General features: G+C 41.3%; 2 protein-coding genes across 9 annotated transcripts; one reads left to right on the top strand and one right to left on the bottom strand.

Annotated features, from left to right (window-relative positions):
- The first annotated feature begins 352 nt into the window (after positions 1-352).
- Positions 353-11,651, top strand: LOC309702240 (UDP-glucuronosyltransferase 2C1-like). Of its 5 annotated transcripts, XM_082526779.1 has the most exons (3): positions 5,852-5,928; positions 7,695-7,707; positions 9,265-11,650. In XM_082526779.1, the coding sequence occupies exon 3, from the start codon at positions 9,265-9,267 to the stop codon at positions 10,843-10,845; it is 1,581 nt and encodes a 526-aa protein (XP_082382905.1). In that variant the 5' UTR covers positions 5,852-5,928; positions 7,695-7,707; the 3' UTR covers positions 10,846-11,650. The 5 variants fall into 5 exon arrangements, with proteins under 5 accessions (XP_082382906.1, XP_082382905.1, XP_082382907.1 ...); XM_082526780.1 differs by lacking the exons at positions 5,852-5,928; positions 7,695-7,707 and adding an exon at positions 353-448; XM_082526781.1 differs by lacking the exons at positions 5,852-5,928; positions 7,695-7,707 and adding an exon at positions 8,092-8,187 and having other exon boundaries at positions 9,265-11,651.
- On the bottom strand, positions 2,741-8,144 carry LOC309702274 (GTPase IMAP family member 2-like). 4 transcript variants are annotated; one of them, XR_014275414.1, is made up of 4 exons: positions 5,735-5,838; positions 4,384-4,487; positions 3,578-4,205; positions 2,741-3,462 (listed from the first exon to the last, which is right to left on the bottom strand). XR_014275414.1 is itself a non-coding variant. In XM_082526864.1 (3 exons), the coding sequence occupies exons 1-3, from the start codon at positions 5,815-5,817 to the stop codon at positions 3,991-3,993; spliced, it is 402 nt and encodes a 133-aa protein (XP_082382990.1). In that variant the 5' UTR covers positions 5,818-5,838; the 3' UTR covers positions 2,741-3,990. The 4 variants fall into 4 exon arrangements, 2 of the variants coding, with proteins under 2 accessions (XP_082382990.1, XP_082382991.1); XR_014275413.1 differs by lacking the exon at positions 5,735-5,838 and adding an exon at positions 8,041-8,144 and having other exon boundaries at positions 2,741-4,205; XM_082526864.1 differs by having other exon boundaries at positions 2,741-4,205.
- Positions 11,652-13,969: the final 2,318 nt, after the last annotated feature.

Raw genomic sequence — 13,969 nt, 5'->3', positions numbered from 1 at the left:
TCAACACAGACAGCATCGTCAGAAGAAAAGTTGATAAAATAAATTTAAAATTTTGTATTGTTCGATACATATCCGTACCGAACCGAAAGCACTGTATCGAACGGTTCAATATCGATATGAGTATCGTTGCACCCCTACTAAATACTGTGTAAAAAATATTTCATGTTACTCAAATCAATGCTAGTTTCTGCTTGTTCAATGCAATGGGAAGTATCTCAAAACACTAGTGATGGGTCGTTCGCGAACGAAATGGCTCTTAGAGCCGGGTCTTTGAAGTGAACGACGTGAGCCTCACCCTCTCTCTCGCCCTTTTTTCCACTAAACTCCGCACGCGCGGCCTGTACTTTTCGCTGGGCAGAGGGGGGAGGGGCGTTAGTTACACTCGCAGTAGCACAGGAACAGAGCCGGAGAGAAAAAGAGCGAGGGACAACGACGTCACATTAGAAAGGTATAGTAATCATCCTCTATTTTCAGTTGCAGATTATAAAGGATTCAGATATCATGCAGGCCCATATGACAGAGAATGTGCATCTTCTTTTTGTTTTAATATTTTAATTTGTATTTAATTGTGTTGTGGTTTGCAGTGTTTTGTGTTGTTTCACGTTAAATTTGTTTAAATAGTTAAAAGTTTAAAATGTAAATAGTTAAAAGTTTAAAATGTAAATAGTTGTTTTTTGTATTATATGATTTATTTATTACATTTTATGTGGAGTGAATAAATAAAGTATATTTATAGTGGCCCTTAGAGACAAAGCATGTACAAACTCCAAAACACGTACAAACTCCTAAGCATGTACAAACTCCAAAACGCGTAAAAACTCAGACGCACTTACAAACCCCGAAGCATGTACAAACTCCAAAACACGTAAAAACTCAGAAGCACGTACAAACTCAGAATCACGTACAAAAGACAACAGAAGTGCTCCAGGATGCTAGGGCGCAGTGTTGAGCTTTTGTTACCTAGTGGCTACACAAGCCAGGAAGTATCAACAACCAGATTTGGTGTGTGGTAGTAACAGGTAAATGAACTTGTTTTTTTAAATTATTTGAATAAATATGAGTGCTTGTCTATAAATACACAAACAATACACACATGCTTTCAATTGTGTAATTTAACCCCTGTGTGCCCCTCTATGTATCTGTGAGCCCTCGTCTCCCCTCATGTTTCATTCCATGTTTCCCCAGCCCACTATGCCCGTGCTCTCTCTCTCCTCCTGTCTGCACCTCTGTGTACTTCCTGTTTTACTTTGACAGTCTCTCGTCAGTATGCGTCATGTTGTGTTCACTCCTGCCCTGTCCCGTTACGATTATCTGTGTCAGCTGTGTTCCCCGTGTGCTCCCACTTCCCTTGTTAACCCTCTGTGTATTTATGTGCATGTCTCCCTCAGTTCAGTGTCGCGTCGTCAATGTCTCCTCCCCGAACCTGTGTGTCTTTCTGTGTTCCCTCGGTCTTCTGTTAGTATTCCCAGTTTAGTTCTGTTTCGTTTTTAAGGCCTGCAATAAAGCAGTGATTTTGAGTTCAGTTCCTGTCTCCGTGAGTTTTGCGTTTGGGTCCTCATCTGCCTCCACACAGCCAGTTCATGACAGTATGTGCTTTGTCTCTAGGGGCCATATATAAACATACATAAATAAAACCACTTTTTTTACATTAGTAATTCCTTTTCTGCATAATTTTATATTATTGTTAATGATAAATTAATTAAAGCAACAAAACAACCTGAAGAGCCGGTTCGGAGCCGAAAGAGCCAGCTCTTTTTAGTGAGCCGAGCCGAAAGAGCCGGATCTCTAAACAGAGCAGGAAATCCCATCACTACTGCTTACTCCTAATGTGAGGAGTGATAAAAAACCTAATAAGACATTTCCAATTAAATTCCCGCCACTGTAGGGAATTTGTAGACGTTTGAAGTGAACCACATAACTGGTACCATGTTTCATCTGTAATTGATAGTTTTAGTTCCTGTTCCCATTTTGTCTTTACATATAAAGAGGTAAATCTTTGATTCTTCATCAAATTAGAGTATAATTTGGATGCTAGTTTAGTAGTTTTCTGCTGGTAGGCGTCGCACATTGTTTCAATTAGAGGGTTAATCATCTCAGCTTCAGCTATCTCTTTATTGTAATAATCTCGAAGTTGTAGATATCGAAAAAAAATCCTGGTTTTCCAATTCAAACATGTCCCTAAGCTCTTGAAAGCTCCTAACTTTGTCCTTTTTGGTAATTAAACAGAGAGCAGTTCGGCCCCTGTTGGTCCACTCTTTGAAAGCCTTGTCATATTGTCCTGGTTTAAAACTCTTGTCCAAGGCTATCCATCTCAACTTCCTCTGGCCATTTTGCAGTTTTAAATGTTTGACAGTAGAGTACTACATTTGTAATGAAAACTGGGATATGGGATCGAGTTTTGACTTAAACCCTTGTGCTCCCCTTCGGGGCAGCCCCAGACCCCGGGGGTCCCAAAGTACCCCACCCTCAGTAGAGACAGATGAATGAAAATGAAAAAAAAAAAACAGAACGATCATTTGGGGTCGAAGAGTGCCCCAGAGCGATTCTAATGGGTTCGTCAGGGGATCGGGAAAGAAAACGCAGCACTTGGGGGCCACGCACAGAAGCTGCTGCGGCAGTGTGGGGGTCATTGATACCCCAGTACATGAAAATGAAGCATAATCACAATAATGCTAATAATAATAAGAAGATGAAGAAGAAGATGAAGAACAAGAAAAAGAAGAATACAACACACAGACGCTTCTGAGTTTTATTTTATTTTATTTGAAATTACACATATGATACAACTGAGGCAATCTGGAAGGCCATACCTTTTAGGGACATGCGCAATAGGGAGGGTGCGTTTTTAAAATGCCCCCCTCCCCCCCTGGGGCTGTATTTTTGATTACAATATCAACAAACTGTCCGTGTTTCAGGTGCTCGGTGCTGTACAGCGCCTTCGGTGGTTGTGAATACATGATCAGGAGACGTTGAATGGAAGGAATGAAACGCGGCGTGAGGAGTCTTTTCCTGATGCTGTAATAATGTTCAGCGTAAAAGTCATCCTCCAAGTGTCACAGCGGGATGGAACGGACACACGCACAGGCTCTGAGTTGGGAAACACAAGAATCTTTATTACAGCACACCAGGTGATCTATTTACAGAGGTGAGGGGGAAGCCGGGCTCCGGGGGTCCACACACAAAGGGAAAAGACGCTGAAAGTCCACACGCACTCCGTCCACTCCTCACGCTCCTCTCCACACTCCACAGAAAACACGATGACGTACTCCACTCCTCGCACACTCAATCACTCAGGAAACACAGGGGTTGGTCCAGGGAAGGCGGGTCGGCAACGGTCCAGCGACGAGAAACACAGAGCTGCCGTCTTATAAAGGAGCTGGAACACTCTCGTAATGAGCCACAGGTGCGTGATGGCGACCGGGTGTGTGGACCAAGGGCAGAAGCCCACAGGTGAGCTCCGCCCTGGCAGAGGGAGGAGGGAAAGAGAGGAAGGGAGAGAGCAGGAACAAAATGAAAAACATATGTAGCCATACTGAGCCGGCCGGGTAGGCACAGGGACCCTGACACCAAGACTCACAGACACTCGTGTTGTCTCTGGCTGGGGTGATTGGTCTTGCACCCGTTGCATGCTTCGGTGCGGTACTCGTTGATCACTAGGTTGAGTAGGTGATACACCTACGCAGTTTTCACGGTATCGACGAGTAAAGAAGACGCCCAACCGTCAAGCTCGGCGTCTTTAACTGAGAATATCCAAGGGCTCCACCAAGCCCCATGAGAACATAAGATGTAAAGTACGCTCCTGTGCCAAATAATCCCAGGGAAGCGAGGCGGAAGAATTCACACCGCTCCTTCAATTCGATCCTCTCCTCTTCTTCCCTTTTTCTTTGTTCTTCCTCCTTTCTCCTCTTCAGCCTTTCTCCTTCGAGCTTCTTCTGGGCCGCCTTATACATCTCGTTGGTGTAGTGGTTTCCTCCATTGAAATCCACCATTTCATCCAAAAGACAGCCCCAGAGTGTCGATCACAGCGATATTTCTACCGCCTTCGCCCTCTGCCTCTTTTCTGAGACAGCCGTCGGTGACAGACTCAGGCGAAACGTCTTCTTTGAAAGCGTTCGCATCCCCCAGGATGGTGTTTCCGGATGCACTCTTTCCCGATCCTGTTTTACCGACCAGAAGGAGTCTCAGTTCTTCACGGGTCGCAGAGCCTGCGGGGTTGGGGAAATGATAGTAACATTTGAATTATTCTAGAAAAAAAAAAAACATAAAACACTACGTTACACTAGGCTATTCTTTTGTTATCTTTGTATTGATGTTGACAGCAAGCAGTTTGTCCACATAAAGCGAGTACCACAAGCAGCACACAACCCTGGGATTGCACTTTACCTTTGTATCGATGTTGACAGCGAGCAGTTTGCCCACATAACGCCAGTAGCACAAGCAGCACACATCCCTGGATCTGGCCTTTGGTCGCCAACATTTTCAGTAAGCTAAGAAAAGAAGAAAGAAAAAAGAGGTGAAATTAAGGCACATTCAAGGAAAGTATTTCAGATCAGATTAGCAAGTTAAACCACACTGAAAATACACGTTGAATAAACCATGGCCCCAAACTGGTCGGTTGTCCCATGTGTTTCCCCCGTAGCTGCTCCAGACGCACACACAATGAGCCCTGGTTTCGCGACACAGGCGTAGCAACAACCTCCTTCTACTCCTCACTGCCTCCTGTATGTGTGTGTGTGTGTGTGTGTGTGTGTGTGTGTGTGTAGGAGGTACTGGGCTCCTCACAGACGGTGGTGTTCGCGAAACCCACTAGGGGTGGGTTTTGATAATCGATTTATCGATTAAAATCGATTCTGGCTTGGATAACGTGATATCGATTCATTAAAATCCTGAATCGATTTTTTAATATAATATAATATAATATGTTTCGGGCATATAATATAATATGCCCGAAACGCCAGAATCTCAGGTTAAACCTCACAAAATTTCAAGAACCACCAAACAGCTAAAACAGTAAATGAGAGCAGGTACACAGATTCTGCACAAAGATGTACAATTTGTACGTCAATTTTGTACTTTTTTTTTACATTAGTAATTCCTTTTGTGCATAATTTTATATTATTGTTAATAATAAATTAATTAAAGCAACAAAACAACCTGAAGAGCCGGTTCGGAGCCGAAAGAGCTGGGTCTTTTTAGTGAGCCGAGCCGAAAGAGCCGGTTCTCTAAAAAGAGCCGAAAATCCCATCACTACTACATAGGCTATATATCGACATATGAAAGTCTTATATATTATAAACCAATAAATTTAGAATGGTTGCAAATTTAGAAACGATCAAACCTCATTAAGGTCGCATAACATTTACATGACATTACACAGAAACAAATATAAAGCTAAGAATTAAGAATCATTCAAACAAAATTACAAAATGAATACAGAATGACTTATCCATTAAGAAATGCAGCTTCAATATAAACCTTTTAAATGTATAACAAAAAGAATCTGCATAACTAATGCTTAATAGCATGTAAAGTATAAAAACATCTTTCCAGATTATGCAGATTATTTTTCATAAAACACACCAACACTACATCTGAAGACAACAAGGATTAACGCCTACAGACTGTGCTGACAAAACACTGGAATTTAATTCCTTATTCAGTGAAAATGAAAGTGTACAATTTCAGTTAATTCATAAATGACGCACTAACTTTGATCCAGAATACATAAACACACCTTTGCTTTCCAAGTATCCCCGTCACCTTTGAACACAGATAGATAGGGTTATTACTTCCTGCCTTCCAGGCTTCAACGTGCATCCTGGATTGTGATTCAGTTCTTCTCTATCCTGCATAGCAACATTAATTGAACAGATTTCGTTCATTGGCGCTCTGGAAAACAGGCTCTTTACATTTCTTGTGTGGAGAAACTAGGGTTGCCAACCGTCCCTTAAAATACGGAATCGTCCCGTATTTAGAAACAAAAGTACACGTCCCGTATTGAGCTAATAAGGGACGCACTTTGTCCCGTAATACAGTGAGAATCAAAAGTAGTCTATAAATGTTAATGGAATTAACGCTTTGTTTGAAAACATAATTCCCAGCCCCTCTCCTGCTTTGTGACCAATGCGCTGACAGCACACTTATGACAATTCGAGTATGACAAGTCAGATTATCGCTTATCTCATTGGTCGAGGAAAGGTCGTTTACGGAGAAAATACCGGAAGACAACAGATGACCACAACAAGAAGCATGGCCAACAGGGGAACAAACGCCGTCACTGCGGTGCAAGTCTCGGACGACAGTACACCTAAAGCTGGGGAGACACTGCGATTTTTTCAGTCGCGTTATTCAGCTCCTGCTCAAACTGCACGATTCACTCGCAGGGGTTAGAAGTTGGTAGGTCACGATGCAGGTCTCACACTATACCGCCCGATGCTCTGATGCGACCTGAGTGCTCACACTGTGCGTCCATAAAATTAAGGTTATAACAGAAAATCTGTCGCTCGCTCTCTCTGTCTCTCACTCACACAGACACACCACCACCATCAACTTTGCTAAATTGCTAATGAAAAACATGATCAGGCAGCTGTGATTTAGCAGCGATGTAGATCCAACTATTTTCACGGTTGTTGTGGTCGTGATAATTTTGTGAGGCCACATCGAAAAGGCTCGGATGAGCTTTTCAAAGTTCTACAAGTTGTGCCTCCATCGCTTGTGTCCAGATCACACGCTGCACAGCCGTGCTGCTCCGTCTTTTTCACGGCGTTTACGTGTTTGCGCGCGAGCAGTGTGAGCGGCTCACGAGCGATTGATGATCGGGAGCTGGTCGTGAGGTGTTAATCACTTCTCGTTACCCCACGTATACTACACGACGCACGATGAAGGCCAAAATCGGTCCGATCACTCAAAAATCGGCTCAAAATGGGCCTAAAACCGCACAGTGTGAGCCCAGCGTTAGAGCAGCAATGTTTGTTCCCCTCAGAGAAAGGGAAGAATGGGAAAAGGAAAACACCTGGCTGGAAAACGTTAATATGGGCATGTGCAGTGAATATCAGCGCTATGTGGCCAGAAGTGTGATAATATAATTTATTTTGTGTAATAAACGACTGCAAGGATAGATGATTACAACAAATAGATGACTAATACATAAAAGTAATACATAGATGAATAATGATGATGAGTTAAGATGCGTAATCATGGGAACAAGCGGGTTTTCAAACGGGAGCAGCTGATTAGCATTAGAAAAGCTGAAATAATACCTCAGCTGAAGCCAATTGTACTAAATGCACTAAATGTGCACTGTTACAAGAATATTTTTCTTTCTATTGTTTTCTATTATTTTAAGTTAAGCAGGACAGAGTTCTTTTAAAGAAAGATTTACTTATATTCTCAAAAGTTAAGCATGACAGGCTTCTGTTTAAGAAAGAGACCTGTTTTACTGTGTTAATGTTGTCATTTTGAGCTAAAAATAAATGGCTAAATGATCATTTGTTTCACATGTGTTCATATCACAAAGAATACACATCTACTTAAATCAAATTCAAGTCAAAGGGTTAAAAAAAATAATTTCACACACAAAAAAAGAGCTAGAAAATTCACCACACTGGGAAGGGTGAAGACAACTGGGTCGCCCGGCCCTGGCCACGAGGTGTCCCTTATTTATCTTTCAGGGAGTTGGCAACCCTAGGAGAAACCAAACGTCCAGCAGTAAGTAGAAACGCTCTGTGTTAATGTGACTGTATATACGGGAAATTAACTTAACCTTGCTACTCCACGTAAAAGCTCTGCTCAAATTGCGATTTGAGTTAGTGGCCTACTCTTAAGCTTTGTGAGTTTTTGTGGAGAACACCGAGGCTCTCTGCTCTAGTCCCCGGGTCGTTGGGGCTTCCTGTTTAGCTGCAGAGTTGTTTACAGCGCTGTCGGCCGCTGTTTTTCCCCCTTTTATTTACTTCCGTGTGTGTGAGTGTGTGGTTATAAGTAGTTTTAAACCTTGTGATCCACAAAACAGCATAACAGTAAAAGGAGAACTGACTGCCTTACAGTCAGTGCAGGAGCAGCGGATTTGCAGTTTGGACGCATAGGTGTTAACGTCTTCTGCCCTGATAGCAGCTGGGGAAGGACTATCCTCCGCCTGTGAGCGCCTTGGCACGGGTGAGGTGCCCACGGCAGTACCGCTGCTTATTGAGAGTAAGAGCGATACGCGTTTTCACGTCAAAAAGTCGTCATAAATAAGTCTCCAATAATACCAGGAAAAGTCGCCAGATTTGTCGCTAGTCGCTTTTTAGAAAAAAGTCGCTAAGGGGGTCTTAAAAACTCCCAAAATATAGAGACAAAGTCGCTAAGTTGTTAACACTGCGCAGGCTTGCTGCTGCTAAAATTAAACAGAGCTCCCTGAAAGGCACAGCCAATCACATTGGCCATATTTGTCACGTGACGTAGGACTCCAGTAGCGAGCGTAATTTAACTTTTTCTGCACCGCTGGGTGAATGAGACGTTGACAGATCGTTTTTTCTTTCTACCGGTTTTCTTTTTATTTACTCGAAGAGATCAAATTATTGGTGGGGACAATTCAATCATCGCTGGATATTGGTGGGGACATGTCCCTTCCGTCCATGCCAAATCTACGCCCTTGCTTTGAATACACAGGGAAAAGAAAACAAACTGGAGGCTGGCTTGGCTGCAAGTCTCGAATTGGAGGCTGGCTTGACACAAGTCGGTTTTGCGCTATACAAATCAGCCCTCTTAACACTGTGACCTTTCCAGGTGAAAGAAACGATAGTGATCACAGTGAGTAGAAAACCTGGGTGAATGTGGCTGGCTTTATGTCGGTTGAGGAATGTTGCTGAAATGTACAAGTTAACTTTGCGGAAAATGGTGCTCAGAACGCGGATAGTCTGGGAATCACATTTAAACTTAATAACTAACAGACCGCATTAATTAAAATAATGATAATTACGAAACACCGTAAATGTTAGTCTGTTTTAACGACTGGTCATCCTCAATAAATATTTTTAATGCGATGCATTTTTGTCAAGCACACTGACTTTCGAAGTTTACAATGGTGAAAAATGAGGAAGTAATATTGTCTCTTTAACGATGGAATGAAATTGCAACTGAATTAGAGAAGAAAAAACCCGAAGACGCTATTTGAAATCAAAACAGTGCATTTCCACTGCTAAAAAAATGAAAGAAACATATTACAATATATTAATTTCGTGACAGAAGTCATGCCGGTAACTTTTTTGTTTGTTTGTGTTTTTTCAGATGAGGGTGTTCTGCTGCTGTACTGCTTTCCTGCTGCTCATCCTTATTCCCACAGCCTGTGAAGGAGGCAACATTTTAGTCTTTCCCTCTGAAGGCAGCCACTGGGTAAACATGAACATTCTACTAAAAGCTTTACACTCCAGAGGACACAACATCACTGTTTTACGTCCCAGCAACAGCTGGTACATAAAAGATGACTCATCCTATAATACCATTACAGTTCTAGTGGAGAATCTCTTGGATCAGAAGTTCATCACAAGACTTGTGTCTGACTCCATACAATTTGAACGAGGGGCCCTCCCCTTGACGAGTTTTCTTCAAATGAGTGGAGGGATGATCAGCTTAATTCTTGATGTTCATAAAGCTGTAGCTAATTTTGTATCTGCAATACTAGATGACAATGACTTGATAAGAAAACTAAAAGATAGCAAGTTTGACCTGTTGCTTGCTGACCCCTGCTGGGGTGGTGGAGTCATTGTGGCCAAATATTTGAACCTTCCTTTGGTTTATAATGTTCGCTGGGTATTAGGTACAGAGGCTCATTTTTCCATAGCTCCATCACCATTATCTTACATTCCTGTGACTGGAACTGGCAATACTGTCGAGATGACCTTTTTTCAGAGAGTTAAAAACATGCTTTTACACATCATAACTCAAACACAGAACAGCCTGGCGTTTAAACTAGTATACCAGAAAACAGCTGACAAATATCTTGGGCCTGGTCATGATTTTAATGAGTTAATGACTGATGCAGACATTTGGCTGATGAGAGTGGACTTTGTGTTTGAGTACCCACGGCCCACAATGCCTAATGTTGTTTATATCGGAGGGTTCCAGTGCAAACCTGCTAAACCTCTGCCTCAGCACTTGGAGGACTTTGTGCAGAGTTCTGGAGACTATGGCTTCATCCTCATGTCTCTGGGAACATTTGTGACTGAACTTCCTTCTGACATGGCAAATGAGATCGCTGCAGCTTTTGCTAAACTACCACAGAAAGTCATCTGGAAGTATAAAGGTGACAGACCAGCCAATCTGGGTAATAACACTTTACTGGTGGACTGGATGCCACAGAATGACCTTTTAGGACATCCAAAAATAAAACTGTTTGTGGCACATGGAGGAACAAATGGAGTCCAAGAAGCTATTTATCATGGAGTCCCAGTTGTGGGCATATCCTTTTTTTTTGATCAATATGACAACCTGCTACGTCTGAAAGAGAGGGGGGGCGCTAAGATACTTACATTAACTACAGTGGACAAAGACAACAACTTCCTGAAGGCCATAGAGGAAGTCCTAAGTGATCCCTCGTACAGGGCGAACATGCAGAGACTTTCCAGGCTACACAGAGATAAGCCAGTAAAGCCACTGGATAACGCCCTCTTCTGGATAGAGTTTGTCATGAGGCACAAAGGAGCAGCTCACCTGAAAGCACAGTCCTACAGAATGCCCTGGTATTCCTACCACTCTGTAGATGTAGTTTTGTTCCTGGCTGGAACTATGCTGCTTGTGCTTTTAGCAGTTTTTTTCTTTATTAAATGTTTATACGCTGCAGTGTGTAAATATAAAGTGAAACGTGAGTGATAACGTGAGGTATTTTAGTGGGGTCGTGGGCTGATCTTGACTTCCTGGTTTGCCTGAACTAATGCCATGTTCAGCTTTTTTGTAAATGATCATTAGCCATAATTATGATATAAAATGCAGCTGCATCTTTCTTTTTTGCGTCTTCTGCAATTTATTCTAACCTCAGCTCAACAGTATTGCAATAACAAGTTGTATTTGTCAGTTTCGGAAAGGCTCATTTTCTCTCATCACTCAATGAGTAAAGACAAGAAGGATTAATCCATACTGTAAGGCACCATTTTGTCTTAAGCTGAATAAAGGCAGAACAAAAACTGATATTAGTGCAATTTAAATTCCATTTCATATGCATTCATGAGTTAAACCAAAAAAATCCCCCAAACAAAGTTCCACATATCATAGGGATCACTGTAAATAAACTGCTCACCTCTGGGAATTTAAAATATCTCCTGAGTTTGGTTACCTACTGCTTTCTTTGATGCTTGAGCAAAACTACTTTAAACCCTCTTAAAGGATAACATGGAGAGATTTACAAAGCTACAAGATAAGAATACAAGAAAGCCACTGGATAGCTCAGTCTTCTGGATATAGTTTTACCTGAAAGCAGAGTCCTAACATACCCTGGTGTTCTTACCACGTTGTAGATATAGTTTTGTTTCTAGTTGGAATCATGCTGCTTGTGCTTTTAACTGTTGTTTATCTTGTAATGTGATGAAACACTGCATTATGTACAAATAAAAAGAAATATGAGTAATCAGAAAGTAAGGATTTTCTTAACTTTTTCAATTTTATATCATCATTTCATTTTCTTATGATATTTCAGCAAATTTAATAATAAATAAAACACTTAAAATTATTCATGGCTAAACCACAAAATTGAGCTTTTTTTTAATGCAAACTCACCAGTGCACTCACCTGCCATCGTCTGTTACTGCTGTTTGGCTTACCGAATCTAATCCATTGTACAGATAGAAATGTGTTTCGTTATAGGAAGGACCCAAAGGTTTATTTTTTGTGTAATAAATACATTTAAGTCAGATTCACTGTAGTCAAAAGAACATTTCACACTGCAGTAATTAATGTGAAGTGTTGTGGTTCTGTTGTGCTCTGACCTACCTGCCCCTCCATGTAGAAACATGGAAAGCCTGAGGCAGGGAGATGGAACAGGTATCAACAACAGATGTGACCCTGATCAAGTTAGAAGGCATGAAAAGAAACAGCTGGGAAGGTGGTGGGCTGTAAAGTGGTCAGCACATGTGCCAGAAACTGTAGGCAAGATAAATCAGCTTGAATAGAACAACCTATGTGTAATTATCAGTAAGATCATTAGAAAGATACTTGGTATGGCAATGGGGAGGAATTGATGTCAGCTGTTATCATCTAGCCTAATGGGATTGTGGGTTAAGCCTGTCTTCGTGGGCTGAAGTAGTGGTATGATAAATTTGTTGTTCTAAAATAATTTCGGCTCAGAGAGACGAAATGTGTGCGGAGCTGGCGGCACCAAAACACTACTTGGTTTTCTGAGAGGCTCCATTTGATTACCATCATAAAACATAATAGTGGCATAAAATGCAGTTGCGTCTTTCCAATTTGCTACTTCTCCAACACATTCTAACTATAGCTGTACAGCATCGCAGTCACCAGTTGCATTTGAATGAAGAAAAGAAGGATTAGTCCATAAAATGCCACCAGCACACCGACAAGTTCTTTTTGTGTTCAGTGAAATAAAGCCACATTAATTTTAATCAGAACTGAAATGGCATCTCATGTGTTGCTTGTTCTGTATTCCATTATTCATTGCTAATAAATAAGGAGATGAATTTATTGTCTTCTTATAAGGAGTTTTGGGTAATATTTTTTAAAAATGGGGTAACTGTGATCAAGAGTTAGAGAACAAAACACACATAGTCACATCTAAATTTCATTGTAATGATTCAGTCAATGTATAACCTCATTATCGTATCACTGCTCTTTGCACACAGATTGATACCGTTATGCACTTTGCCTTACAAGGGTCTACTGAGGCAATGGGCAAGCACACTGACTTTCGAAGTTTACAATGGTGAAAAATGAGGAAGTAATATTGTCTCTTTAACGATGGAATGAAATTGCAACTGAATTAGAGAAGAAAAATTTTTTTCTTTTTTTTTAAAAATGGGGTAACTGCCCATATGGAAAAGATATATATAAATCTTATAAAGTTTGTATCTGTCTTGTGTGAAACAGATATAAGATCCCTTGAAAAATTATATAATGAAACTTGTATGTTTTGGATACTTACTAAAACAATGTATGAAAGTAATGCGAAAGTGGCCACTTTCATGAGTAAATCATGTAAGCCTTTTTTTTTTTTTTCTTTTTTTTTTTCTACAGTATCTTTGCTGCTCCTGGGACAGAGTTCTGGAGTTCCTGGGATCTGCTGGACCCACTTGCCCAGTTTCATATCTTCTCTAGCTACTCTCTCAGCCCCTGGTATTCCTAGAGCTTCTCTGTGTTTCTTCTTCTTTGTCCACCACTACTATGTCCGGTTGGTTAGTCAACACCAGCTTGTCCATCTGGATCTGGAAGTCTCACAGGTTCTTAGCTTTGCCATTCTCAACCACCAGAGGGGGCATATCCCATTTTCACCTTTTTTCCATGATAAAAAGACGAATCGCCACAAACTCCTGTTTATGAACAACTAGTGCATGTCGACAGTTGGTGCTCCTTACATGTGTTGCAACATATAAATATGTTTGCGTTAGAGCACATGTTGGGACTGCTGTGTTGCACTGAGAATATAACCCCCCCCCCCCCCCCCCCCCAAACCCAACAGCATGTAAACTGCACACATGTGCTATATATAATGCTTTTGTTGGATTTAATGAACCCATTGTCTGCCATATTGGAGGGCTCTCGACAGCTGCCTGTTTCCAAAGCCCTGAAGTTAAATCAGAACTTTTGGGTCCTGTTTCAGTAAGAGAACCGCATTTTAAAATTTCACCAACTGGTAATAATTCAAATAACACAACCGCATTGGAATGGGGCCTTACTGGGCATTTTGTCCTGCTGTTCTATTCATATATTTATGTACATGAGTAATGGTGGTTTTAAAAAAGCATTGCTTATTCAATGTTTCTGTTTTTAG

This window comes from Aulonocara stuartgranti, assembly GCF_965226115.1.
Source record: "Aulonocara stuartgranti genome assembly, chromosome: 1".
Lineage (NCBI taxonomy): Eukaryota > Metazoa > Chordata > Actinopteri > Cichliformes > Cichlidae > Aulonocara > Aulonocara stuartgranti.
Note: the sequence above shows the minus strand (reverse complement) of the source record. Positions and strands in the feature narration are given on the sequence as shown.

Coding starts and splice junctions, on each gene's coding strand:
- LOC309702274 (XM_082526864.1), bottom strand. CDS start 5,817: ATGCACGTTGAAGCCTGGAAGGCAGGAAGTAATAACCCTATCTATCTG. Junction 4,488..5,734: donor GGGATACTTGGAAAGCAAAG/GTGTGTTTATGT, acceptor TTCTTTTCTTAG/CTTACTGAAAATGTTGGCGA. Junction 4,206..4,383: donor CTGTCAACATCGATACAAAG/GTAAAGTGCAAT, acceptor CCAACCCCGCAG/GCTCTGCGACCCGTGAAGAA.
- LOC309702240 (XM_082526781.1), top strand. CDS start 9,265: ATGAGGGTGTTCTGCTGCTGTACTGCTTTCCTGCTGCTCATCCTTATT.